General features: G+C 37.8%; 1 protein-coding gene across 1 annotated transcript in view; it reads right to left on the minus strand.

Annotated features, from left to right (window-relative positions):
- LOC143029929 (polycystin-1-like protein 2) overlaps positions 1-27,968 on the minus strand; it is a 187,079-nt gene that overhangs the window by 121,309 nt on the left and 37,802 nt on the right. Inside the window, exons 9-14 of the mRNA XM_076193140.1 lie at positions 23,773-23,871; positions 18,734-18,836; positions 11,604-11,686; positions 6,782-6,897; positions 6,011-6,176; positions 1,851-1,995 (exon numbers count right to left, since the gene is read on the minus strand). Of these exons, the coding sequence (XP_076049255.1) occupies positions 1,851-1,995; positions 6,011-6,176; positions 6,782-6,897; positions 11,604-11,686; positions 18,734-18,836; positions 23,773-23,871 (712 nt within the window). The remainder of the gene's footprint in view (positions 1-1,850; positions 1,996-6,010; positions 6,177-6,781; positions 6,898-11,603; positions 11,687-18,733; positions 18,837-23,772; positions 23,872-27,968) is intronic.

Consider the following 27,968-nt stretch of genomic DNA (forward strand, 5'->3'; position numbering starts at 1 on the left):
ATCAAACTCCCTTTATCAAGGCCACGCAGCCCTTTGAACGTTTTAGTTTAGATTTTATGGATGCTCTACCCTTGAACTCCAGAAACCACTAAATGCTCAAGATGTTGGATGAGTATTCTTGTTTTCTGTTTGCATTTGCCTGTCAGAACATGACTGTTGGTACTATAATCCACTGTCTAAATCAGATTTTCACAATATTTGGCATGCCTTCCTACCTATATTCAGATCATGGATCCACGTTTATGGCCAAGGGTCTATGTGAATTCTTGCACAATCTAGGTATCACCACTAGTCAAACAAGATCTTATAATCCTCAAGGAAATGGGCAGTGTGAGAGGTATAATGCTATAATCTGAAAGCACATAGCCCTTGCTCTGGCATCCAAAAACCTTTGAGAATGTCAATGGGAAACAATGTTGCCTGATGCTCTTCATTCAAGTAGATCTCTGCTCTACACAGCCACCAATGCTATGCCTCATGAGAGGCTTTTCTCATATCAGCATCGATCTCCCAGTGGCCATTCATTGGACCTGTCTTACTATGATGTCACATTCATACCAGTAAATATGAGCCCCTCATTGATGAGGTTCAGTTGTTAGAAGCAAATCCACAATACACTCATGTAAGATTTGCTGATGGACATGAATCAACAATATAAGTACATGACTTTGCTCCAACTGGTAATATATCTTTGTATTAGAGGCAAAAGTACCTCAACATTGATCCTTCTACAGGGACAAGTTTTGTGAAGATTCTTTTAAAACCTACTGATGATTTGAATTCTACTGATGCTATAGGTGATCAAAGTATATTTGTCAAGGAAGTATGAAGGTTGATTCACTTCCAGCTCCAGTTAATCTCCAACATAGGGATGAACCCTCCACTCCTATGCATACTGGTCCTGAACAACTGTGCCAATCTATGTGGGGACACCACAAGCCTCTCTGCTACATAGAGCAATGATTCATCATAGTAGGGGAGAATGTGGTAATCTGGGCTTCATAAAACTAATTGTGCTTGTTAACCTAATTGAAATGGGTGTAATTTCTTATATTGCCTTTTTTTTGCTTTCAGACTTGCTGTAATTTAGCCTAATACAGGCTAAAGAAAGGTTCTTAATATCTTAAAGAATACCACATTGTGCCTGTGTTATGTGGTGGGTTGGATGGATGGTACTGAGAGTTTTTCCATGTATCTATGATTTTCATACACTACTCTGTGGGCAGGATTTTGTGTTTAAGTGTAAATGTTCCATTGGAATTATTTAGTGCATCCAGTTGTTATTCTTAATGTTTTGGTGTAGTTTGTAGGGTGTCATTGTTTTCTTGATTGTAGAGAACCATGCCAAGGAGATGTAGTCAAGTGTGGCTCTTTGGAGCTACTTGCATGCTGTGACTAGTATTTCATTCTGCTGTCCAAGGGAAGAAGTAGGCCATTCAATTTAACTGTTGAATGATTCTTTGATTCATGCTTGTATGGGGTGAGTATTGTTACTGATGATTTATGAAGGGAGGCTTTTATTCTGTTTTATTTTAGCTACTGTTCTATTTTGTCCATGGTTTGGGTGTTCTTGGCAGCTGTTTTGTAGTTGTTGTGCTGAGCTACTATTGGAAAGATATCTGCATTGGTGAGATATTCTAGACTGCTTTACTCTCACTCTGTCCAGACAACAACACAAAATAAGTCCTCTAAATGACTTATGGGTGAATCTGGTTAGTCAAGCTGGTTCCTGGGTCTGCATGTGAGACCTAGGACAATGAATTGATTGATTAATGAGTGGAGAATACCACGTTTAAGCAAAAACAAAAGGATAAATAAAAGAACTTGTTTTTGATGGTTAAGATACTTACGAGGGAGAGTTTCTGGTATCCTAGGAATGATGACCGTTATGGGACCTGTTTTGTTCTCGATGTCAAGGGTCTGTCCTTTTGTAGTTACCATCATGTCAATAACACGTGTTCCAGGTGACAGATGCTTTGCTGAGTCTGGGTATGACTTTTGGTCAAGTATTTGAAAAAAAAAAAGCAGGTTGCTGAAGTAATTCAGGTTTGGGTGACAATGTTGTTCAGACTTTAAAGATATTACTGTATTATATACACATACTGAAAGACCTTTTCCCCTTAAAAGAGGGGTGGTTGAGTCAAAGTATGCACCCATTCTACAACCATCCTACAATTATTCAAAACTCATTCATTGTCCTTTCCATCATAGTATATACATGTACCAATGGCTTTTTACCCCTTACAAGGGAGGTAGCTAAAGTCATAGGTATAAATCCACTTCCACCCATTTCATCTAGTGATGTACCGAAGCTTCGGTATCGGTATCGGTATCGGTAAATATCGGTTTATTTTCAAGCTATCGGTATCGGTATATATCGGTATCGGTAGAATAGAAGGTATCGGTATATCGGTATCGGTATTGAAAAATAAATACCGATACCGATACCGATACCTTGAGAGAAAATTTAAGTTAAATTACTTTCATTCATGAAACAAATAAATAATTATATAAATATATAAAGTAAAGGGTGTCTTTCACGCCATGTGGTTGTGGAATCATTTGCGTCTTATGTAAGAAGAGAAGAGAGCTAGCTGATGGCTATTATCTTATTACCCTTTTCGATCTCATTCTTAATATTTATTTATTGTAATTATTTATTTATATTTAATATTTGAACTTGCATTTTTCAGATAGTCAATATTGTGATAAATTTATTAAATTACAATTAGAATTGCCAGAATTAGCAATAATGCCTAAGTCAAAGCAAAGTGTTATATGGAATCTAGTGACAGTATGCAAAGATGATTCTTCAAAAGTATCCTGTAATTTCTGTAATACAATATTAAGCAGAGGAGGAATAAACAGGCAAATCCAAACAACAACAAATATTAGAAAGCATCTTCAACATAAACATCCTGATGAGTTTGGAAATGCCGAATTGGAGCAGAAAAAAGCAGCTGAATCAAACCCAACACTTGCTTCATTCTTAAATGTTCCACCTACCAAAAAGCTAAAAATTTCAACTTCAACTTCTAGTCAAAGTCAAACAGGCTGTTCAAGTGCAAAACAGGTATCTCAACAGCCAACTCTGACACAGACATGCACAATAACACCAAAAGATGGCTGGCCAATTATCTGGCAGGCAGGAATGCTCATGTGTCATATAATGGCCAATCATCGCACATCAGAAACATTAAGAACGGAGTACCACAGGGCTCGGTTCTATCCCCCACATTATTTAATCTATACATGCATGACTTACCCACGCCAGACACCTCAGAAATACAAATCTCTTCCTACGCAGACGACATAACAATCACATGCACACATCGTAACACAGACAAAGCTGCAGAAATAATCCAGCCTTACCTTGACACACTCAACACATGGTTCATCACAAACAGACTCAAAATAGCTCCAACCAAATCTACAGCAACACTTCTCACCAACTGGACAAAAGAACACAAATACATACCTCATCTCTACATCAACAACACTCTAATACCACACACAAACACACCGAAAATTCTTGGTGTAACATACGATACATCCATGTCTTTCAAACAACACCTCACAAACATAAAAAACAAATGCACACCTAGACTTAACGCACTTAAGTCAATCACTGGAACAACATTTGGACAAAACAAAGAAACTAATATAACAATATACAAACAATGCATACGCTCAGTGATGAATTATGCGAGTCCTGCATGGGCTCCTAATCTCAGTGAGACACACCACAACACCCTTCAAATCATACAAAACAAAGCCCTAAAAACAATTACAGGCTGCACAAATACATCACCTACAGACCATTTACACCATGAAACAAAAGTCCTCAAAGTCAAGGACCACCTCGACATGAGAGGCACACAAACACTTGCTGCAGCCACCACAAACACATCACACCCGCTACACTACATAGCAGAACACCCACACACACCAAGAAACATTAAAACTACACCCAAAGACCTTTATTACACACAGATACTCTCTTCTCTTCCTCCACAACCACCAAATACCAGCCTCCGGAAACATATTCATAATCATATCACTCACCGCTCCATTAACACACTGAAAGACAACACACTGCTGCATGCCAGACCCCCTGATATCCACCCTTCTGAATCTTCTCTCCCACGTAGGGACAGAGTCCACTTGGCCAGACTGCGATGCGGTCACCACCCAGCACTTCTAAGCTACCAGAAGAGGCTGGACGACCGTGTTGTGAACAGCTGCCCAGGATGTAACACTTCACCCCATACCATACAACACATAATGGAAGACTGCATTATACACAATCATGCACGCAAACAACACAACATACACTCTATAAAGGATTTGTGGGAAAACCCAGTTTCGGCTGTGGCCTTCCTTGGGGAGACGGGACTGCTCGGACAGACAGTCTAGGGAACGACAACAACAACAACAACAACAGCCAACTCTTGAAGCTACTCTCCAGTACAAAAAGATTTGGGACATCAACAGTGCTCCAGCAAAAGAGGTACACAAATATATTGCTGAAATGATCACAATAGATTGTCAACCTATATCTATTGTAGAAGATCTGGGATTTGCTAGGCTCCTTAATCACTTAAAACCAAACTATAAGATCCCAAGCAGGAAATACATCTCTAACACAACTATCCCAGAGCTTTATGAAAAAGTGCACAATAAAGTACAAGGCATTGTGAGCAATGCGCAAAATATCAGTATCGGTATCGCTATCGGTAACCCATTAAATTCCTGTATCGGTATCGGTATCGGTAAAATGCTAAAAAAAATATCGGTATCGGTATCGGTATCGGTAAAAATTTTGGTTCTGGCACATCACTAATTTCATCCCCACATACTCCACTTCCATTCACCACCCTTCCCTATTTCTTTTCTTGGCTCCTCCTGGATGATGGGTCATTGCTGCATCTTGTCCGCTGGCCTGGGTCAGAAACAATGCAAGACACAGCACATCCACAGCAAGGCCACTTCATTTAATCAGTGACCCCCCCCCCTCTCTGTCTCCTCATGGAGTAGGGAAAAAAAAAATCCTTTAGGACTGCATCATTGCCTGGTCCACTTACAATCACTCTCCACTCAGTTCTACCTTGTGCATTCTGTCTTCCTTGCTCAACAGACATTCCTCTTGCAATCAGTGCTCTCTTCACTCCATTCATCCACCACATTCTTGGTCTTCCTCTCAACTTCACTCCATCTACTTCTGCTTACCACATTTTTTTACACTTTCTTCACTCATTCTTTCCATATGCCCATGCCATCTCAACACTCTTTGATCTCCTCCTATCTACTCTCTTTCCAACCCTGCTCTCTGCTTCACATTCACATTTCTCACTCAGTCTACTGGTGAATTAGATAATTTTTTTACCTTAGGTTTAACATGTATGTTAATCTTATTTATTTTTTGACCTTAGGTTTAACATGTATGTTGATCTTATTTATTTTAAATTTCAAAATTATGAAAAGTAGAATTATTTCAGTATTTATTCTCATCTTATTTTACTTATAGATTTATGTATTTTGATTCTTATTCATCTCATTTTCTAATGTATATACAGTAGAACCTCATTTCTCTAATGTCTCACAATTTGAACAAATTGGTTCTTGACCAAAAAAATAGAGAATATTTTCCTCCAGTAATAAACCAAAATATTGCATCTTGATCAACCTAAACAACCTGTCAAATTGACTTACATCTTTCCCAGTATTTCAAGTTGGTACCTACTAGATTACATCAGTCATCACCTTCATCAACAACAGCACTGGCACTATCACCACTACTGTTGCAGCGACTATCATCATCAATAAACACCCACAACCAAAATCACAAGCACTATCCCCACTACTAACATCATCACTACAATCTCCACTACTGTTCATATTCAGGGACTACCTCTCAGCTGAATTAAACTATCTGGTATTTGCCAAAACAAACATTACACCATGGTGTTATAGGGGTTCATCCCAGCTGTTTGAGAAAAGTTGTACTTACATGTGTGATGGTTGGCCACTGAATCACAGTGATGGAGATTATGTGGTCACAAGTAGAATTGTTATAGATGCCAAGTGTGGGACAGAAGAGCTTTGGCATTCTAATTTCACCACTGTCACTTCCAACAGACAAAATCATTCCAGGTCTAAGCACCTTCTCTGTTATTCTGCAAGTGCCACCACCGGATTAAGGAACTGAACAGAAGAATTTTTCACTTGAAAGAAAAAGAAAATTATACAGCTACTCAATCAAATGTTGGCACAGGAGAAGTATCTTGAAACATATGTTAGGGGAAATGGGCTTCATTCTTCCAGAGGAAGGGAAAAATCATCAGGTTGCTGGTTCACTGTTGGGAATGTTAATGGAATAGGGATTACTCTTCTGATTTTCATGGGTGATATTTGAAAAGCTCCAAGCAATTCCTAGGCTACATAAGGGCTACCAAACTCTCAGCAGATATGTATATATTGAGGGACAAATATAATAATGCAGTACCTCAGCCCTAGCCTAAAATGTTCTTATTGCTGATTGTCGTCTTTCTCTTTTCTAACAATACTTTCAAGGTCTGTGTTCCTGTAAGCTCAGTAAATATGTCTCTTTTATAAAGGAGATCTTGCAGCATTATTTGTGCAGCTTTTCACCCTTTCTTTGTAGGACTAGTTTTTGTAAGTTAACCAACACCTCCACACTGTCCTCTGTCATCCTTTTGCAGAAATATTGGGAGTGATAGTAGATTTAGGAAGGGAAAGCAAGATTTGAGATGGTACTCACTGTTGAATAGCATATGAAACACCATTAGCAGTGTCAACATGTAAGGCCTCGCCCTTTACAATCTTCTTCTCCAAGGTGAGGCTCAGTTTCTCGACCACTTTCATCATCTGCTTAATCTGCATAGACCAGAATAATGCATTAGTGAATAGACCAATGTTAATTTCCCTGCTACTAGACAGCTTGTCTGCCTTTCTTTCTGTGTTTGCTGGTTTGCTTCCATAGCTGTAGAGTGAGGTTCTCTTACCATCAACTAGTACTATCAGGCTTCATATTTAAATCTATTACAGGTACTCCTCGTTTAACGACGACAATTGGGACCAGCGCGCCGTCGTTAACGAAATTGGTCGTTAAGCGAAAGTGTATACATATACGTACATGTACTGTATGTACAATGTCCAGCAATACATGTATCTTTATTTTCGTGTATTTTCCCTCTTTTATACAGTACATTAAAGCTTTATTTACTGTTTATTTACGGTGGTTAGGTTCCTAAAATTACCGTATATGACCAAATCCGAGTATGCTGACATTCCATATTGAATACCAGGGTATTTTTTTAGTTTCTACCATGGGCACAATATAGCAATAGAAAATTAATTATTCATTTTGTAAATTAAAATGTATCAATGTAATATGCAATTTTGTGGGCGGAAATGAAAGTAAAAAATACCATGCTACAAGAAAATATGCTAATGAACGAAGTCGGTAGCATAGGCTTGGGACGCCATCTTGTCGTCTGCCAACGTCTCTCACGACGACGACAACGAGGAGGAGCCGGATGACATTTAATTTGCAGGTAATGATTTATTAAACACAGGTTAGGTTAGTTTAGTTTAGGTTAGACGAATTAATTTATCATCCTTTCATTTCTTCGACATCGGCATCTATCATAACAAACATGGTGTACCATTCGTCCAACATGACTTCGTTACTTACGAAATCTGTTTTGGCATTTTTTTTTCATTTCCGCTTACTAAATTGCATATTACGTTGATACATTATAATGAACAAAATTAATAATTAATTTTCTATTGTTATATTGCGCCCATGGTTGAAACTAAAAATTTACCACTACCGGTATACACTGTACCCCAGGTAGTTTTTGCAGCTTGCAGGATGGTAATGTAGACCTAAGCTTCAGAACACTTTACCTCACAGCTAATATCCACTGTACAAGTTCATTTATAACATTATACAAATTTGCCTCAGCCAACTTAATTATGGTACACGACGTCGTAACTTCGGGAGATTTACGTTAAACGACGTCATAAAGCCCGTCGTTACTCCGAGTTGTCGTTAACCGAGTAGGTCGTTAAACGAGGAGTACCTGTATTTGAAAAATAATAACAAGAACTTAAGATCTACATATTATATGAAACAAATGGATAATAACTATTATTTCTAATTGTCATGGACTAGTCTTTGTGTTTGAATTGATAAATCAAACCTCAGCCATGATTTGATCAGTTCCTTCAGTCCATCACCTAGCATGTGTATTTTCTAATCCTGGTATCGCATTTGGCCTCACAACAGTGCAGGATGCCCCTCTGTCTCATAAAGCTTTGACTGCATAATTCCTTTCACTTCTCTCTATTCCTATCTTGGCATCTTTTACACAAGGTAACCACTCATGATTGACTCCTGTATTTTCCATCTTTTCTAACCTATTTTTGTCTACACAGCAATTGCTATGATCCTTCTTGCCTGCTACTTCCTTCTCCTTTGTCTTGCTATAGTCCTTTTCTTGTTTCATCTTGTGTGTCCCCCTTGTTTCCAATTTTCCTCAGGGCAATTTTCCATCCCAGATACTTTTTCCCACAGGTATAACATCTACTGTGATTCACATCCCTCCTGTTTCCTTCTATACATTATCTCATGCCTGGTTTGCTTGTTTCCCATTTCCTGCCTGTACCTTTGTCCACTTTGCCAAGCATAACAATCCTGAGTTCTATGCCCTAATCTCCCACAGCGAAAACACTGGACTGGTTTTCTCCAATTATCCCCTACTTGTGGCCTCACATATCTCTGACTCGGAATCATATACGCACCTCTGAGTTTGTATCACACTTTTCATCCTATTATCACTTGTTCTTAACACAAAATTTTCTGCAAAACTTGCTTGCATCAAGGTCTCACATTTCTGCATGGTCACATGATTGATGTATGGAACAAACTAAACAGTGAAACAGTGATTGATCAATGTTTGAATTCACTTGGTAACCTAACTTCTCTACTTTTTTCCTGTTTCCTCTCAGGTATTTTGAATACACCATTTATTTCATCCAGTGCACAATGATGACACGAGGAAGTAGTATTTGTGTATATATCATAATACTTCTATTAGTCTTGATAGGTAATGATTGATAAATTGTAAGCCTTCTTCACACAAAAATAAAGTGGATGGATTGTGTGAGCCAGGCAAATAGCAAGAGAGTAGGCTTATAGATATAACAAACTGGCACTTGCTGTTGGCAGTTGTGTTGCGTGCCCTAGTATAAAAGTAAAGGGATGCGGGCAGTGGCGTCTCTGACTCCCTTGCTTGTGTCCTGTTCATACACATATATTCTAGGATAAGGTAAAAATTTATATTTTCATACTATTCAAATTAAATAGTTTTTGCACCTCACCTTTAATCTTATTCCCAGAGAAGATAAAAATCCTTTAAAAGGCAAATTAGACATGCTAGCTTTTGGACTGAAGGAATTGATCAAATTGCAGCTGAAGCTTGATTCATCAACTCAAACACAAAAGCTATTCCATGACACCCATAACACAATCTTTATAAGCACTCAAGTTATATTTATGTAACTATAAGAAAAAGAGCTATGCTTATGGGGTCCCATCTCTTTTTCTCCATCATACTTAGCTTTAAACACTTTTATGCCTTTATTTCTATTTATTTCCTTTTTTTGCTGAACCCTCTGGTGGAGGAAATGAATACTGCCACCAAGCCTTCTCATTTGAGTCATACAAGGTGACAAAAAACAGGATGGGGATAGGACTAGCCATCCTTCTCCTTGTAGCCTCTGGTGGAGGAAAAGAATACTGCCACCAAGTCTTCTCATTTGAGTTGTACAAGGTGACAAAAAACAGGATGGGGATAGGACTAGGCATCCTTCTCCTTGCAGCCCCAAATGGGACATTCCTAAAAAAAAGTAAAGGCATAAGAGGGTCTAGGAATTTTCCAACCAGTACCCTAAGGTTTGGGTCTTTTAATGTGCATGGATGTGGTACAGATGAGAGTAAAAGGGAAGAGATAGGCAGTATGTTTGTGAGAAGAAAGATGGATGTGTTGGCATTGAGTGAAACTAAGTTGAGAAGGAGGGGCGAGTGTGAGTTTGGGAGTGTAGTTAGGAGGTTCTCAGGAGTGAAGAGAGGACAAGGGAGAGAAGAGGTGGCTATACTAGTAAGTGAAGAGATAGGTAAATGTGTGGTGGAGTGGAAGGAGGTTTCTTCAAGGTTAATGTGGATGAAGGTGAAACTGGGAAGGGAGATGTATTTACCTAGTTGTATTTTGCAGGAGAGCTATGCTCGTAGTAACCCGCAGTTGTATCTTTCCTCATCCAGTTCTTTCTTAAATCATGTATAATTTTAGCACTCACTATTATCTCTTTAAATTTGTTCCATGTATCTATCACTCTGTGTGGAAAGTTTTTTTTTTTCAGATCTCTTCTGTAACTGTCTGTCTCAAGTTTCTTCTCGTATCCTCCTGTGTTTCTTCTGTCCCATTTAGGTTGATCATCATCCCTATCATAATTCTATCGACAGTTATCAAATCGCCTCTTTCTCTTTGCTCCAGAGTTGGTAAATTTAGTTTATCCAATCTTTGTTCGTATGTCAAAATGCAAAGTGTTGGTGCCATCTTTGTCATTGCTCTTTGAATTCTTTCTAGTTTATGATTTTTTTTTTATACTACGTGTCCATAGAGACTCTGCCTATTCCAGTTTTGGTGTAACTAGTACTTTCTTTACCATTTTTTCATCCATGTAGTCAAAGGTCACTTTCATTGATCTTATGTGAGTTTCTCCAATTGTTTTGTTAACATGTTTGTTTGGTGTCATGTTGTTTAAGATAATTACTCCTGGGTACCTTTCTGAGTTTTATTTTGTAACTTCCTTTGTACCAATTATATATTGACATGAAATCATATTTTTGCTTTTTACAAATTCCATTCTACTACATTTCTTAATGTTGAAATTCACTTCATTCTTTATATTCCATTTCCAGACTTTGTCCATGTCTTCTTGAAAAGATTTGCAATCCTCTTCTACACTTACTCTCTTCAATAGTTTTGCATCATCTGCAAAGAATTTCATGTAACATTCCTTGCCTACATCCATGTCATCTATATAAACAAGAAATATTATTGGAGCCAATACAGAGCCTTGAGGGACTCCACTTATCATATTTTCCCAATTTGAGTTTTTGTCTCGAAGTACCACCCTCATTTTTCTTCCGTTAAAATAAATCATCCATTTCAATAACTTTCCTTGTATTCCACCTATTGTTTCAATTCTTCTCAGTAGTTTCTTGTGTGGTACTTTGTCAAAAGTCTTTTGAGATGGAGGGGGAAAGGGGATGGAAGGAGGAGTAGGAGGTAGGAAGAGGAAGAGAAACAGATAGGAGATGAGAAGAGGGAGGGGATAAGGGGAAGAATGAAGGGGAGGCAGGAGTAGTATTATGTGGAAAATTTGTTGTATTTGGACGTGGTGGGTGGTGTATGTGGAGCAAATAGGATTAGAAAGTGTTGTGGGGATGGGTTTTTGGGGAAAGGGGAAGGGGTAGAGGGAAGGTCAAGGAGCATGTGCAATTAAAGTCTTACCTGTTCTTTGGCTTTTAGCTTGGTGGTGTCCATCACATTTTTCTGCAGCATCTCTTCTTTCGTATTTGGGATTTCCTGAGACACTGCTCACCAAGATGACATGGCAGACCAGGGTGGGTGAAGATACCATCATGTACATATGGCATGAGAGGCAAAATTTTTAAATCAATGAGATAATACCCATCACATATGGCATGAGAGGCAAAATTTTTAAATCAATGAGATAATACCCATCACAGGATGAGAAACAAGGAGCCTAATAAGTGTAGTGATATAATATGTGATGGTCATGTTGAAAAAATATACATACCATAAATATATATACACACACACATATATATGTATGTTTATTTATATATATATATATATATATATATATATATATATATATATATATATATGCTATTAATCCAATGATAGCCAAACTACAAGCTTTTTTAAAAAGCTTGTAGCAAAACGAGTCAGAAAAAAAACTCGGATTAAGACTCCCGTCTTTCCTCTTCCCACTATATACATATATATATATATATATATATATATATATATATATATATATAAGATTGAAGGTGAAAGAAGTTTGACGAGGAGAAATGGGAGAATTTTACGCCTTAACGTTTCGACCCGCAGGGTCTTGATCACAAAGCTAACAACTCAAACGTAACCGGATATTTTATACACGGACGGGTCATCTTATGGGACGCTTCGGAGAGCTTGTTATTTTATCTGCGTATTCTTTTATTATTAATAAGCTTGTGGCTTTTGCTAAACATATAAATCCTTCTCTATGGTTAATGTTGTTATTAGTGTTGATATATGCTGCCTCAATTGTCTTCCTTAGTTTCTTGGATGATCCTTTATTTAATACGGTTGTGTTGTTCCAGTCTGGAAGGTGACCATGTTTATCCACATGTATTACTATGGAGTTAGATGTCCTATGGGCTTTTACGTCATTTTTATGTTCATTTATCCTTTTATTAAGTCCGCGACCAGATTCACCAAAATATGAAGAGGGACAGCTTTTACACGGGATTTTATAAACAACGCTGTTTTCGTTAGTGGGATTATTGTCGCTATGTGTTACCAAATGTCCTACTTTGCTACCTGACGTCCTGGCTATTTTGATGCCCGCTTTTAGGAGAAAAGTGTCTAGGTATGAATTAACATTAGAGTTTGGTACTGTGATATATCTGGTTTCATTATTACATTTATTATCATTCTTATTTTTATTTTCATCTTTACTTTTGTTAATTATTTCTTTGGCTTTCTTTTTCAACCTACATAAGAGACCTTTTGGATATTTGAGTTTGATGAAAGTCTCAGTAATATGTTGTAATTCAGGATCTAGAAATTCTTTACTGCATATACGAAATGCTCTGAGGAAGAAACCCATTATAATACCTGTTTTAGTTCTGTCATCATGTCCTGAGTAGAAGTGTATATAGTCTTCTTTATTGGTGGGTTTTCGGTATACTGAAAATTTCACATTTTTATCTATTCTATGGATAATTGTGTCTAAGAAAGGTAATTTTCTGTTATTTTCATTTTCTGCAGTAAATTGTATATTTTCATTTACACTGTTTAATCTCCTGAGTTTGTTATTAATGTCTGTATCCTTAGGTACAATTACGAGTATGTCATCAACATACCTAAACCATTTACTATTCCTACCTATTATAGTCATGTATTCTTCTGTTTCGAGAATTTCCATGTATAAATTTGCTAACACTGCAGAAAGGGGACTACCCATGGCGAGGCCAGAATGTTGTCTGTATTCAATATTATTAAAGGCGAAAGCGCCAAATCCTACACAAAGAGAAATTAATTCGAGGTAATCTTTTTTGGGTACGGGTAGATCTTCATTTTTCAAATTATTTACTACTCTTTCAACAGCATTTAGAGCGCCTTTTATTGATACTCGAGTATTCAAAGAGGTGACATTGTAGCTGGCTAGTTTCTTGTTATTGAAATCTAAAACTTTTAATCTGTTAATTAGATCCGACGAATTTCGTAGATGTGCATCACTAATAGTTCCTAAAGTATTGGATAAAGGTTTAGCTAAACATTTGGCTAACTTATGAGGTGCACTATTGATTCCTGAAGTAATGGGGCGCATAGGAATTCCTGTTTTGTGGATCTTAGGCAGGCCGTGCATTCTTGGTGGTATAGGTGCTTCTTCAAGTAAGTTTAATATTTTTTTCCCTTGCTCTGATTTCTTTAATATTTTTCTCGCTTTTGTTGTGAATTTTTCGCCTTCATTTTTTGCGTAACCATTATGTTTTTTCTCGTAAGTTTCACTGTCACTGAGTAAATCTAACATTTTGTTATTGTAGTCTTGTTGGTTCATTACTATTATGCCTCCTTTATCTGCACTTGTGATTATAATATTTTTGTCTTTATTTAGGCAAATTAAAGCATTGAGAAATCTTTTTGGAATAACACATTTGTTCTTGTTTGCTAAGGCTTGATAGCATGTGGTAATACCTTGAATAAAACCTTTGTCTACATCATCCATTTTCCATATATAGTTTTTGTTTAGATATTCACTAAATTTCTTTTTGTGAATTCCGACATCAAATTTCATACCTAACGATAGTGCTTGAGTTTCTGTATCTGAGAGTTGTCTGTCTGAAAGGTTCGTTACTAATTCTGGATTACCCGCATTGTTCCAATCACTATTTTCACATAACTGTTTTAATTTTCGCTCTAATTTCTTACTGTGTTCTTCTCTTTGTTTATGAAGTCTATTCGAAAGCCATCGCGGTATTGGTATCTCACTTGTTTCACTACATAATGTACTTACTTGGTCTTGTAGATTAACCATAGAGAAGGATTTATATGTTTTACATTAAGGCGTAAAATTCTCCCATTTCTCCTCGTCAAACTTCTTTCACCTTCAATTTTATTTGTCATAATATAGTCAATATATACAGTATATATATATATATATATATATATATATATATATATAAATGTAAAGACAGAAAAATATGGAGGTGAGGTGAGAAATTATGTTCCATTAACACGACATCTCCAGGAACATAACCCTCGTGTTAACAGGGAGTTGACTGTATATATATATATATCTTGTAAAGGAAACAGATTTTCTTTTATGTAAGCAGAATTGAATGCAACATCATTTTGACAATGATTCAACTTCTTAATATTTTCAATTTTTCTGACCAGTATTTTTCTTGATGGGGGGTGAGTACAACCAAGATTTCCATGTTACTCGTGATTTGATAAATGGAGTACTATGGAAATCTTGTTTGTGCTCACCACCTCGCCGGAAAACTACTGATCAGAATAACTGAAAATATTAATAAGTTGAATCATTGTCAAAATGCTGTCATATTCAATTCTACTTTCATATATATATATATATATATATATATATATATATATATATATATATTTGTACAACACTGAATGGGTCCCAGTGATTAGAGATACATTTTTATCAACCACAATGCACTTTAATTCTAAGCCATGTAGGTACATGCAGAAATTGAAATGTAGTACGCCCAAGGACTCGAACCTCATGCGGCGAGAACAACATAACCAGTGCCGAGTGAATAGACTAATACACAATCAAGAGAGATATAAGTTGAGCGCAATTTTACTTATACAGTATATCTATATGCTCGAGTTACATACACATACAAGAAAGTTTGCGTTCAACCCATCTCCACTATGATAGTACATTAGTAAGTATTTGAACAAGGGAAAGTATTTGTACAACACTGAATGGGTCCCAGTGATTAGAGATACATATATATCATCCACAATGCATTTTAATTCTAAGCCATGTAGGCGCATGCAGAAATTGAAATGTAGTACGCCCAAGGACTCGAACCTTATGCGGCGAGAACAACATTATCAGTGCCGAGTGACTAGACCAATACACCATCAAGAGAGATATAAGTTGAGCACAATTTTTCTTATATATCTGTATGCTCGAGTTGCATACACATACACGAAAGTTTGTGTTCAACCCATCTCCACTATGATAGTACTGTACATTGGTAAGTACAGTATATGAACAAGTCTCAGGTATTGTTTTGCCACTTTTCAGACAAAGTCACTAGATATTGCATTGTGCACCATTTATTCCACACAAAATTACAAAAGATGTCACTGTACACTTCACAATGAATTCATTGCATGGCTTTTAGCTTAATAAATATTGTAAAGAAAGATAATAAAGATATTGTTTGATGCTTTTATAAATTCACTAAGAATGACATTCATATTCTCACTGTACAGTTGTAATAGGGCGATACTAAACCGTGCCCAAATGTGCCCAACCGTGCCCAAACTTTACCTATGTTATGTGCATGATGAGAACTTAAGATTTTATCCTGGCGTAATAATGATTAAAGTAATAGTTCATTCTTGTAGTATGATATTATTGTGAAAAATTCTGTATCGTTTGATTCATTTCTTAAAAGTGCTACCCGCGCTTAACAAAGAGTGTAAAATTCATGCTGAACATTAAGCCTCTTTTGTTTGGCTGCTTGGTTCCTTGTTTTGCACAATTAATGTCAATTAGTCGAGCTTGTCTAAACAATTACTCCATTGTGCTAGCCAGGTCCCAATAGCCAAATTTGTTTGGCATTTTTTTAATCTTGTAAATAAACTATCGTGTTCTTATATACACACCGGAATCTCAAATGTAAGGTCTGTAGTGGATGTCGTTATTCAGGCCCATAGGAGCCAGGGGGGCTGGGGCGGCTATCCCCCCCCCCCATGGGAAAATTGACGAAAATTTTGAAATATGAACGGAATTTTTGCATTTTCATGCCACACTCCAGTGCCACAAGCCATCTAGCGGCACCTTACGGAACTTGCAGCCAAAACAAAGATGGAGACCGAGAGACTTTGCATCAAAATATCTCTGCAGAATTTGAATCAAACTGGTTCAAATTCTCCAAAATCATACTTTATACTATTTTGAATAGTTTGAGAGCATAAATCTTTGGTTTCAATTGATTGGTGCCGTTTGGGCACGTTAGGGCATGGTTGGGCACAGCTGGGCACGGTTTAGTATCACCAGTTTAATATTTTCTGTGCTTCCCACAGATGTGAAGGCAAGCAATGAATTTCTTGTGGAGGCAGAAGAGGAGATGGATGCTACCGAGATGGTTGAAACTGCTGAGTAATCAGACTAGGTCTGCATTCTTTTGCTGACTAGTTTGAAGAATGAGCATATTTTCAGCTGGACCCACTTTCTTCGTGCAGGTGAAGCTACACTCTCACAACCCTCAGCACATCATAGTTGTCAGCCAGAGGCCAATCCTCATTGTCTTTGATTCTGAGGAGTGTGTCAGCTGTCTCAATTCCTGCAGCTAAAGAAGGGCCAGCTTGGTGTTGCTCCTCCATTTCTTCCACAGGAGTCTCAGGGCACATCACTTCCTCTGGTATCTCCTCTATCAAGTAGTGGTACCCAGGCACTCTAAAATCTTCATCCAGTCACTCCTGGTCTTCCTCTTCCTGCAACTCACCCTGACCAGACTGTGCCAACATGTCAATAATGGGGATTTCAAAACTATCAAATAGATAACAACCAAGTTCAAGAATCTTCATCATCTCCAGCAGTTTGTATCAGGCATTCTTGAAGTTTGCTAGGGGCACTGTCTTCCATGCCTCAGACCAGTTGAAAATTGTATCTTTCAGAGTGCAGTTTTTAAAATTTTGTATTGTCTTCTGGCTCTTGTGTCTACATATTCAGGGTAATTCATTCTATCCAAAATCACCACCAGGCAGCGCCTTAAGAATAGATTCCTGTAGTGCTTCTTGGCACTTTGAATAACACCTTGATCCACTGGCTGGTTCAAGGTGGTGGTGTTGGGAGGTAGGAAGGGGGTTTTAAATCTGCCATCCTTGCTGGACAACTTTGTAGCAGAGGGATGGGCTGGGGCATTATCGAGAAGCAGTGCTTTCACATCTTCTACTACCATTCCATCGCAGCAGGTCTGATGCTGTCTAACTGCTGAATTGAACACAGTGTGGAACCACTCCTGAGTGACTTCTTGATTAAACCATGCTGCAAGTGCTCCATGGTATCTGACTGGTAACTTGGTCATGAAGTCTTTGAAAGCCTTCAGTTTCTTGCTCTATCCCATGACAACAGGCTGGAACTTGTGGGAACCATTGGCATTGACACAGACCAAAACAGAAATGTAGTCCTTCATTATCTTTTGGCCAGGAGTGCTGGAAAGATCTTTTGCAGATTGGGTATTTTGAGGAAAAGTCCACCAATACAACTCAGTTTTATCACCATTGTACAGCTGGAATTGATAGAGGCCTTCCTCTTGCTGCAGATATCAGGTGACTATCCAGGTGCACGAGTGCCCAACTTTACCAGTATATCCTAGTTGACAATCCAAGACATCTGATACTTTGTGACTATCCAATATTCAAGATATTCAGCTCTGACTTAGGCAGGGTTTAGTGTATTTAGTTGTATTCTACAGGAGGGGGAGCTATGCTTATAGTGTCCTGTCTTTGTATCTTGCAACATCTAGTTTGTTCTTAGTCATGTATGGTGTTTGCACATACTAATGTTTTGTTCAATTTCTTCCATACATCCACCCTCTGTGTGGATTTTTTTTTTTTTCAGTGTATTTACCTAGCTGTATTTTATGGGCCTGGAGCTATGCTCGTTATGACCCATTTTCACTCAAAACAATTGACTCTGTTTCCCAATATGCTCCAATTACCATAGTAGTCAGTTGTGAGGTACTTTGTCAAATGCAATTTTTAGATCTAGGTTCACATAATCCACTAAGCCCTCTCTCTCTTGCAGCATATCTATCACTCTTGAGTTAAAATAAAATATGTAAAAAGAGCCACTATTACATAAGAGTTAATGTGCCAAAATTTGTGCCATTGTAGGTGGTACAAATTAATTTCTTTTATAGCTTCTATTGTAGTAAACACTAAATAATATTGTTGAGATTTGGGTGAATCCCAGTCTGAGTGGGATTTCAAGTGATTAAAACTTTGTGAAGGCCAGGGATATGCCCCAAAGCTGAATGAAATATTTGAAGTTTCTCACAGCTTTTGAAGCTACACAATGCATCATTTTGGCATAGAAAGGGATAACAAAAATAATAATGTTTGGTACAAACGGTCATCAGTAAGTGCCACACTGTATTCCCAGTCCATAGCAGCATCCACATCAGTTGGGGGAACATTGTCTATATTGTCACCCATCACAATCAATTTGATACCCTGGAGAGAAACAAAATAATGATGATTAGGGGGAGAAAGAAGAGAAGAGGAAAAGAGAAGAAGGAGGGAGAAGAAGATAAAGAAGAGGAGGAGGAGGGGAAAATAACTTAATGGTCCCTAGAATGGCTGATACAACATGTGAGAAGAGATTAAAACAATTTGGGATTACCCACATAGGAAGAGCAAAGACAACAAGGTGATATGATAACTTGCTTTAGAACAGAAAAGAATGGAAAAAATAAAGGATCTGATAATGTGTAATGAAAAAACATCAAGAAGACATAAGAAAATAGTCTTTACAGATGTTAGGAAGTATAACTTTTCAAATAAGCATGTAAGTTTTTGAAGCAAATTAGAAGAAGTTTGATAAATAGAGATAGAGGGATGGGAATTAATGAGTATAACTTCAACCTCATATTTCACTGGTCAATCCATTATCCCAGGTCTCTCTTCCAGGAGACTCACAGTCTCAGGTAACTGGCCACAGCTACCAGTTTGGCCCAAATTCACCCAGGAAAGAAAATTTGTGTTGTCTGGTTGGGATAAGAGTAGGGCAGTGTGGAATGAGGTGTTCATTGTCCTATGTGTGGTGGTTATATCTATGGCAGTTTGAGTTTGTAACCAAGCCAATTGTGTATTTTACCTAGTTGTATTTTACAGGAAGAGAGCTATGCTCATAGTGACCCATCTTTATATCTTTCAGCATGAAATTTGTTCTTAAATTTTTGTGTAGTTTTTGCACTCACTGTTTCCTCATCCAATCTATTCCAGATATCCACCACTCTGTGTGGGAAACTATTCTTTTTCAGATCTGTTCTATAACTACCCTTTTTAAGTTTCTTATCATGTCCTCTTGTTTTTCTTTTATCCCACTTTAGTAAATCATCACTATTAAGGACTTCCATCCCTTTCATAATTCTGTAGATGGTCAGTAGATCTTCTCTTTCTTTTCTTTGTTCTAGGGTTGGTAGTTTGAGTTTGGACAATCTTTGTATATCAGTTTGGAGAGTCTTGGTCCCATCTTTGTTGTTGCTCTTTGAATTCTTTCTAATTTCTTTATATTCTTTTTAGTACTAGGTGGCCATAGTGTTGCAGCATACTCCAATCTTGGTCTTATCAATGTAACTAATATTTTCTTTACCACTTCTTCATCTAAGTAGTCAAAGGCCACTTTCATTGATCTTAGTAAGTTGAAGATTTCTCTGACTATTTTGTTGATATGTTTGTCTGGTGCCATGTCATTGCTGATAAATAATCCTAGGTCCCTTTCCAAGCTAACTTTTCTAACTTCTTTTGTACCAGTTTTATATTGTCCAGATATTCTATTTTTACTTTTTCCAAATTCCATTATACTACATTTCTTGATATTCAAGTTCACTTCCCACTTTTGACTCCATTCCCAAACTTTATCCATGTCTTTTTGTAGTGATTTACAATCTTCCTCTACTTACTTTCTTTAGTAGTTTTGCATCATCTGCAAAGAAGTTCATATAACATTCCACACCTTCATCCATGTCATTTATATATATGGAAACATGATCAAAGCCAATACCAAACCTTGCGGGACACTACTTATTATTTCTCAGGTCGAGTTCTTGTCTCTAAGTACCACCCTCATTTTTCTCCCAGTCAAGAAATCTTCAATCCATTCCAATAACTTTCCTTATATTCCATGTAGTATTCCAATTTTTCTTAATAGCTTTTTGTGTGGTACTTTATCAAATGCTTTTTGTAGATCTAAGAAGGCACAATCTGCCCATCTGTCCCTTTCTTGCATTATTTCTATTTGCCTAGTGTAAAAGCAAATCAAGTTTGTGGCACATGATCTTCCATGTCTAAATCCAAATTGTTTTGGATTTAGTATATTATTCTCTTCCAAATGTTTAATTCATCTCGTTTTGATAGCTTTTTCAAATATTTTTGCTATTGTGCTTGTAAGGGAGACTGGTCTATATTAAGTTGGATTTTCCTTGTCCCCTCCTTTATATATTGGTACAATATTTGCATTTTTCCTATCTTGAGGTACTTTTCTTTCTTTGAGTGAGAAATAAATTATCTTTTGTATTTTCTCCATTAGTTCATCTATGCATTCTTTTAATTTCCAATTCCATCTGGACAGTGTGATTTTCTGACATCAAGATTTTTTATTTGGTCCCTTATTTCTTTCATTGGGGGGGATCGTTCCCTCTGTCCTTCCTCCCAATTTTATGTACTTTCAATTGTGAATACAGATTTAAAATTTTTGTTCATAATTCCAGCCATTTCTACATCATCTATATATTCATTATTCCCTAAATGCAGTTTCACTATTTCATGTTTATCTTTTAGTTTGTCATTCACATACCTGCAGTTTTCTATTATGTCCTTTTCATACTTTCTCTTTTCTTCCCTGCATATTTTTACATATTCATTTCTTAGTTCGATGTATATTTGCCACTTGTTAATTTTTTTTTCTTTTATCTTTTTTCCATCTTTTCCAAGCTTTGTCTCTTCTATCTTTAGCCTCATAATATTTTTCATTGTTCCAACACTTTATGTGCACCCATTCTTGTTTCTTCTTTGGTATGTATTTGTCTATTAACTCATTATAAATTTCTTTTAATACATTCCATTTCTCTTCCATTTTTGTTTCTTCATTTTAGAAGTTCTCCCAGTTTGCATTTTGAAATACTTTTCTGAGTTTCTCAAAATCTGTTTTATTGTACATTATTCTTCCTTTTCTATCTCATTTCTTCTCAAATCAATTTGTTCTTTTAGTTCAAACTCTATTAGTATGTGGTCACTCTTCCCAATTGGTGTCTTGTATTTCATTTTATCCACAATTTCAGGCTCTGATGTAAATATTAAATCTAGTTTTGACAGTTCCTCATTGTTTCTATATCTGGTATTTTCCTTCACCCATTGAGTCAATGTGTATTTAATGGTCATATCCAGTAAAATATTTTCCCGAAGGACTTCTCCACCTTTCACTGTCATTTCTTCCCAACATATTTCTTTTGAATTAAGGTCACCCATAATTACTATGTTTCCTCCTTTCAGTAATTCAATTAATGCATTCTTTGTTTCTTGCAACATTTTGGAATTATCACTATCTGTCCAAGACTGTGTTTTTGGTGGCACATATATTACAACAAATTTTCTAATTTTCATATCCCTGTTTTCAACTTTAATCATAATCAATTCCACACTATTTTTTTCCTTCTGTTTTCTTTGTCACATTTAAACCTTTCTTAATCAAAAACATGACTCCTCCACCCTGTTTTTTCTTTCTATTTTCTCCCATTGGTTATATAGACCTTGTCACACAGTATTAGATGGTAGTGGACCTTTTAATTTTGTCTCCACAGTTCCCATTATATCTGGTTTCTTTACTGCCAGATAGTTGTTTAATTCGTCTAGTCCTGAGATCATGCCATCTATGTTAGTATATGTCACTTTTAATTTTTTTTTTTCCTTTTTTGATGCGCCATTTTCTCAGCCTCAGGTACAGTACTCTCCAAAAAACCTCATTCTTTTCAGTCTGTTCTTCTCTCATTTTTTTTTATTTGCTTCATTTCAATCTGTTCTCTCTTTTTTTATTTGCTTCATTTCTGTCTTTTCTTTCTCTTTATCCTCATCACTCATTTCTTTTTTATACATACATTCTTGTAATTTTCACTAATTGGCAGCTTTGCTGTTTTTGATAATACTTCTTCAGCTATCATTTGAGACATTATTTTGATTTTTAGTGGCCTATACTGTTTTTCCTCTAGAGTACTGTCCCACTCTATGTACTTCTTCCATCCCTTTGTCCATTACCTGTCCCTCCTTTTGTATCTCTTTCAGAATTTCTTTTTTGTAATTTCTTTCTCTTCTTTTTCTCTTTGGTATCTGAGGACATTATGATTTCCTATAATACCATAAACTATGATGCACTTTATTTTAGGTAAATACTACTAGGTAAATACTGTATCTCTTACCCAGTTTTCTTTTCTTTAGTTACAGTATTTTACCATTTCTTTAGCATTTTCCTCTACCTGCTGTTGGACTATTTGTTTAAAGGTTATTTTCTGATTTTCTTGTTCTAGCTTACATTGATTCTTTATTTCTAGGAAAAGCATCTTCTTAATTGTTTCTCCTACTTTCTCAGTCACTGCTTGTATTTGGTCTTGACTTCTTTTTTCAATGCATCATTTTTACTTTTATCTTCATTTTTCATTCTTTTGTCATCACTTCTGACCATATTCAATACTTTTTTTAGATTATTAAACTTTGTTCATCTCATCATTAGCTCTTTGCAGTTGGTTTATCCCTCTGTACATTGCCCTATATTTATCTTTCAAATCTATTAATTCCTCCATCAAATCAGCAATATCTTGATTTCTTATTACATTTTCATACATAGTTTCTTTTTCCACATCTAAACCTTTGCCTAATAACCCTCTTTCTTTTGGAAATCCTGAAAAAAACATTGGTATTCTACCTTTGAGTTGATTTTGGGGTATCAATCATGCATGATTTTTTTTGGTATTACTCTGCTCATGCCCAAACCTCTCTTCGCTGGTTCACTTTTTCTTTTTTCTTATTTTTCTTTCTACATTTTGTGTATTTAATACACTATTTACACTACTTGAAACTTTAATGCAGAGTGGAGATTTAAACACAGTTGTGCAAGTGTAATTCTTACATAAGTTAGAAGTGTTTTCCTTTTGTATTGATGGCTGGGGAGCCTGGCAAGTATAGACTTTGGAGATCTACTATGGAGTGCTTGTTTTGTGATCTGAGGTTATGTTTTTGTTTGGACATATTGTGTGGTGTTGTAGATCAATCTGGTGGCTGTTGCCAGTTATCTTGGAGGTGTGGGTCTCCTAGAATAGAGACATGGGGAATGGATTTACTGATACATTAATATATATGCATGCCTGGAGAGTTTCCAGGGCCCAAACTGCTGACCTACCTCCATAATGCTTGCCATGGAACTCAAAGTAGAGAAGAGAAAAGGGGTCAAGTCTTGTGGTGCTGGCACTGACATCTGGTCCACATTTCCAATCATTTTCTGCAGGATGAAAGGAGGATGAACCACCAATAGGGTGCCACCAGGAGGCAACCAGATGGATGGGCCACCAGCAAGAATGGAGGAAATTATACATACATACCCGGTACATACATACATATACCAAGGCTTTTTCCCCCTTACAAGGGAAGTAGCCAAAAAGGAAAAGGCATAAAATAATTCCCACCCATTCCATCCCTGAATACTCTCCACCCTCCCTCTTATCTGAGCACATCCTGGAAGACAGGTCATCCCTGTACCTTGTCCACTGCCCTGGGTCAGAAGCAGTGTCGCAAGACACAGCACATCCACAGCAAGGCCGCTTCAATAAATTGGCGACCCCCCCCTCTCCGTCCCCCCATGCATAAAAGGAGAAGACGGGGAGAAATCCCTTTGGGCTGTGTCAAATTTTGCTCACACATACTACATCACCACCCATCCCCCTGCCCATTCCACCTCATGCATCATAACATCATTCATATACAACCATTCTCCATTCACCCCTGTCTTCTGTCCTCTCCCATCCTTCCTCAACAGACATTCCCCTCTTCCCCAAAGCCACCTTCACCCCATCCATCCACCTCATCCTAGGACATCCCCTCATGTTCACTCCCTCCACATCTGCCATCCATACCTCTTTTACTAGTCTTTCTTCACTCATTCTTTCCGTGTGTCCAAACCATCCTAATACTCTTTCATCAACCCTATCTCCCAACTCCCTTTCCACCCCTGTTCTCCTCCTCACCTCCTCATTTCTCACTCTTATCTAGCCTAGTAACCCCCATCATACTTCTCAGACACCTCATCTCAAACACATTCAAACTCCTTCCCTCTTCCTCTCTTATGTTCCATGTTTCTGCCCCATACAGTGCTGTTGGCACAATCACTCCTTCATACAGTCTCCTCTTAGCATCCATTCCCAAATGTCTATTCCTCATTACACTCTTTAATTCACCAAAGCATTTACTCGCTTCTCTCAATCTACATTCTACCTCCACCTTCACTCCACCTTTTCCTGCCACATTTGCACCCAAGTATCTAAAACTATCCACTTCCTCCAGTCGCTCTCCCTTGATTCTCACTTCCAGTCTGCTGTCACTTTCACCCCTTGTACATCTCACCACCTTACTTTTACCCACATTTATCTTCAGTTTTCTTGTATCACACATTCTCCCAAACTCTGTCACCAACTTCCTCAATACCTCCTCCGATCCTGCCACAAGCAGTGTCGTCCGCAAACAACAGCTGGCTTACCTCCCACTTTTCTCCATTTTCTTTAACCATCTCCAATCCCTGACCCACCACCCTTGCATTTACCTCTCACACTACCCCATCCATGTATAAGTTGAACAGCCAGGGCGACATAACGCATCCCTGACGAAGTCTCACCTTTACCTTGAACCACTCACTCTCTCCATTTCTAATATTGACACAAGTTCTACTACTCTCGTAAAAACTCTTGACAGCTCCCAGAAGCTTTCCTCCTATCCCATATATCCACAAAACCTCCCACAGTGCCTTTCTGTCTACCCTGTCGTAAGCCTTTTCCAGATCCATAAAAGCCCAAAAAACATCCTTCCCCTTTCCTATAGCTTTCTCACATATCTGTCTTACCACAAAGATCTGATCTACACAACCTCTATCCGTCCTAAATCCACACTGTTCCTCACCAATTACTCCCTCTCTTCCTCTCCTAATCCTCTCAATCAAGATCCTCCCATAAGCCTTTCCAACTACACTTATCATCTGCGTAGAGCTGATGGCCAGGGGTAGTTGCTGCTGATTGGCCCCCAACTCTTGGGGTTGGGGGGTGGTCCCACGACGTAGACGTTGCAGCTCCAGGACATGAGAGGCACACAAACACTTGCTGCAGCCACCACAAACACATCACACCCGCTACACTACATAGCAGAACACCCACACACACCAAGAAACATTAAAACTACACCCATAGACCTTTATTACACACAGATACTCTCTTCTCTTCCTCCACAACCACCAAATACCAGCCTCCGGAAACATATTCATAATCATATCACTCACCGCTCCATTAACACACTGAAAGACAACACACTGCTGCATGCCAGACCCCCTGATATCCACCCTTCTGAATCCTCTCTCCCACGTAAGGACAGAGTCCACTTGGCCAGACTGCGATGCGGTCACCACCCAGCACTTCTAAGCTACCAGAAGAGGCTGGACGACCGACCGTGTTGTGAACAGCTGCCCAGGATGTAACACTTCACCCCATACCATACAACACATAATGGAAGACTGCATTATACACAATCATGCACGCAAACAACACAACATACACTCTATAAAGGATTTGTGGGAAAACCCAGTTTCGGCTGTGGCCTTCCTTGGGGAGACGGGACTGCTCGGACAGACAGTCTAGGGAACGACAACAACAACAACAACTACACTTATCAAGCTAATCCCTCTGAAAATACTACATTCACACTTGTCCCCTTTTCCCTTGTAAAGTGGAACTATACATGCACTCCTCCAATCCACCGGCACTCTACCCTCTCTCCAGCAAACATTAAATAACCTCACCAGCCAGTCCACCATCACTGTACCTACTTTTTTTAGACATTCTGCATGGCATCCATCCAGACCAGGTGCCTTACCTGCTTTCATCACCTTAATAACTGCCTTCACTTCATCCTTCCTTATTTCTCCTCCATTTTCCTCACTCATCATGGTCATTTTCTTAGCATTTCCCACTGCAGCTATCTTTCCCTCCCTATCCTCCTTCACATTTAGCAATTCCCTAAAATATTCTGCCCATCTTCCCCTTACTGCCTTCTCTTCCATTATCATCTCTCCTTCTGCACCTTTTACCTTTTCTTCTCTATTTGATTCGCCTCCTCTTCCTCTCTTAATTTCTTTCCAAAACATCTTTTTATTACTTTCAAAATTTTCTGTCATACTCTTACCCCATTTCACATCTGCTCTCCTTATTGCCTTCTTTACCTTTTGCTTTACTTTTCTTTTCTTTGTACCTCTCATATGACTCCCTTGTCCTATTTTGTAACCAATCTGTGAAAGCTCGCTTCTCTTCTACAACCTTCTTTGTTTCCTCATCCCACCATTCACTACCCTTCCTTATGGCATTAGAAAATCTGGAGCAACACAGGGGTGAAGGTGAGGGAAAGGGAAATTAAGAAGATATAAGGGGGAAGGAGGTATGGGGAGAAGGGAGGGAGGTATGAAATATGGAAGGAGAGTGGGAGGAAGAACAGCATAGACACAACAATGATAAGTTGAGTCCCACAGGGACATTGGCTCTGATAATGTTTGCTATATATATAAATGACATGAATGAAGGTGTAGAATGTTACATGAACTTCTTTGCAGATGATGCAAAAATACTAAAGAAAGTAAGTACAGAGGAAGATTGTGAATCATTACAAATAGACCTAGATAAAACCTGGAAATGGAGTCAAAAGTGGGAAGTGAATTTTAACATCAAGAAGTGTAGTATAATGGAGTTTGGAAAAAGTAAAAACAGAATATCGAGAAATTATAAAATTGGTAAAGTAAAAAAAAGTTAGCTCAGAAAGAGACCTAGGAGTAATAATTGGCAAAGACATGTCACTGGACAAACATATCAATAAAGTAGTCGGAGAAACCTTCAACCTACTAAGGTCAATGAAAGTGGCATTTGACTATATGGATGAGGAAATGATTAACCCCTTCCATACGGTGACACCTACGTAGGCGTCATGAGGAGCAAGTGGGTACGCGAGGATGCCGATGTCGGCTTCTTGATTATATTTATTGTAGTTGTACCTGTGTGACCCCCATACTCTGTAAACTGGCTTCATCATATTTTCTATGGGTATCAAAATTCACGGGTGAAAGAGAGCACGATCGATACAGCGGTGACTTTATTTTTTATAATGTGAGTATTATGATGCAACATCATACGTCTGGCAGCTAATGCTGCCTGCGAGATTTTGGCCCGGAGTGAAGTGGTTAAGAAAATATTAGTTACACTGGTAAGACCAAAATTGGGGTATGCTGCAACACTATGGACACCCGGTACTAAAAAGAATATAAGAAATTAGAAAGAATACAAAAAGCAATGACAA

Source organism: Oratosquilla oratoria, chromosome 11 (genome assembly GCF_046742065.1).
Source record: "Oratosquilla oratoria isolate Oo_2021 chromosome 11, ASM4674206v1, whole genome shotgun sequence".
NCBI lineage: Eukaryota > Metazoa > Arthropoda > Malacostraca > Stomatopoda > Squillidae > Oratosquilla > Oratosquilla oratoria.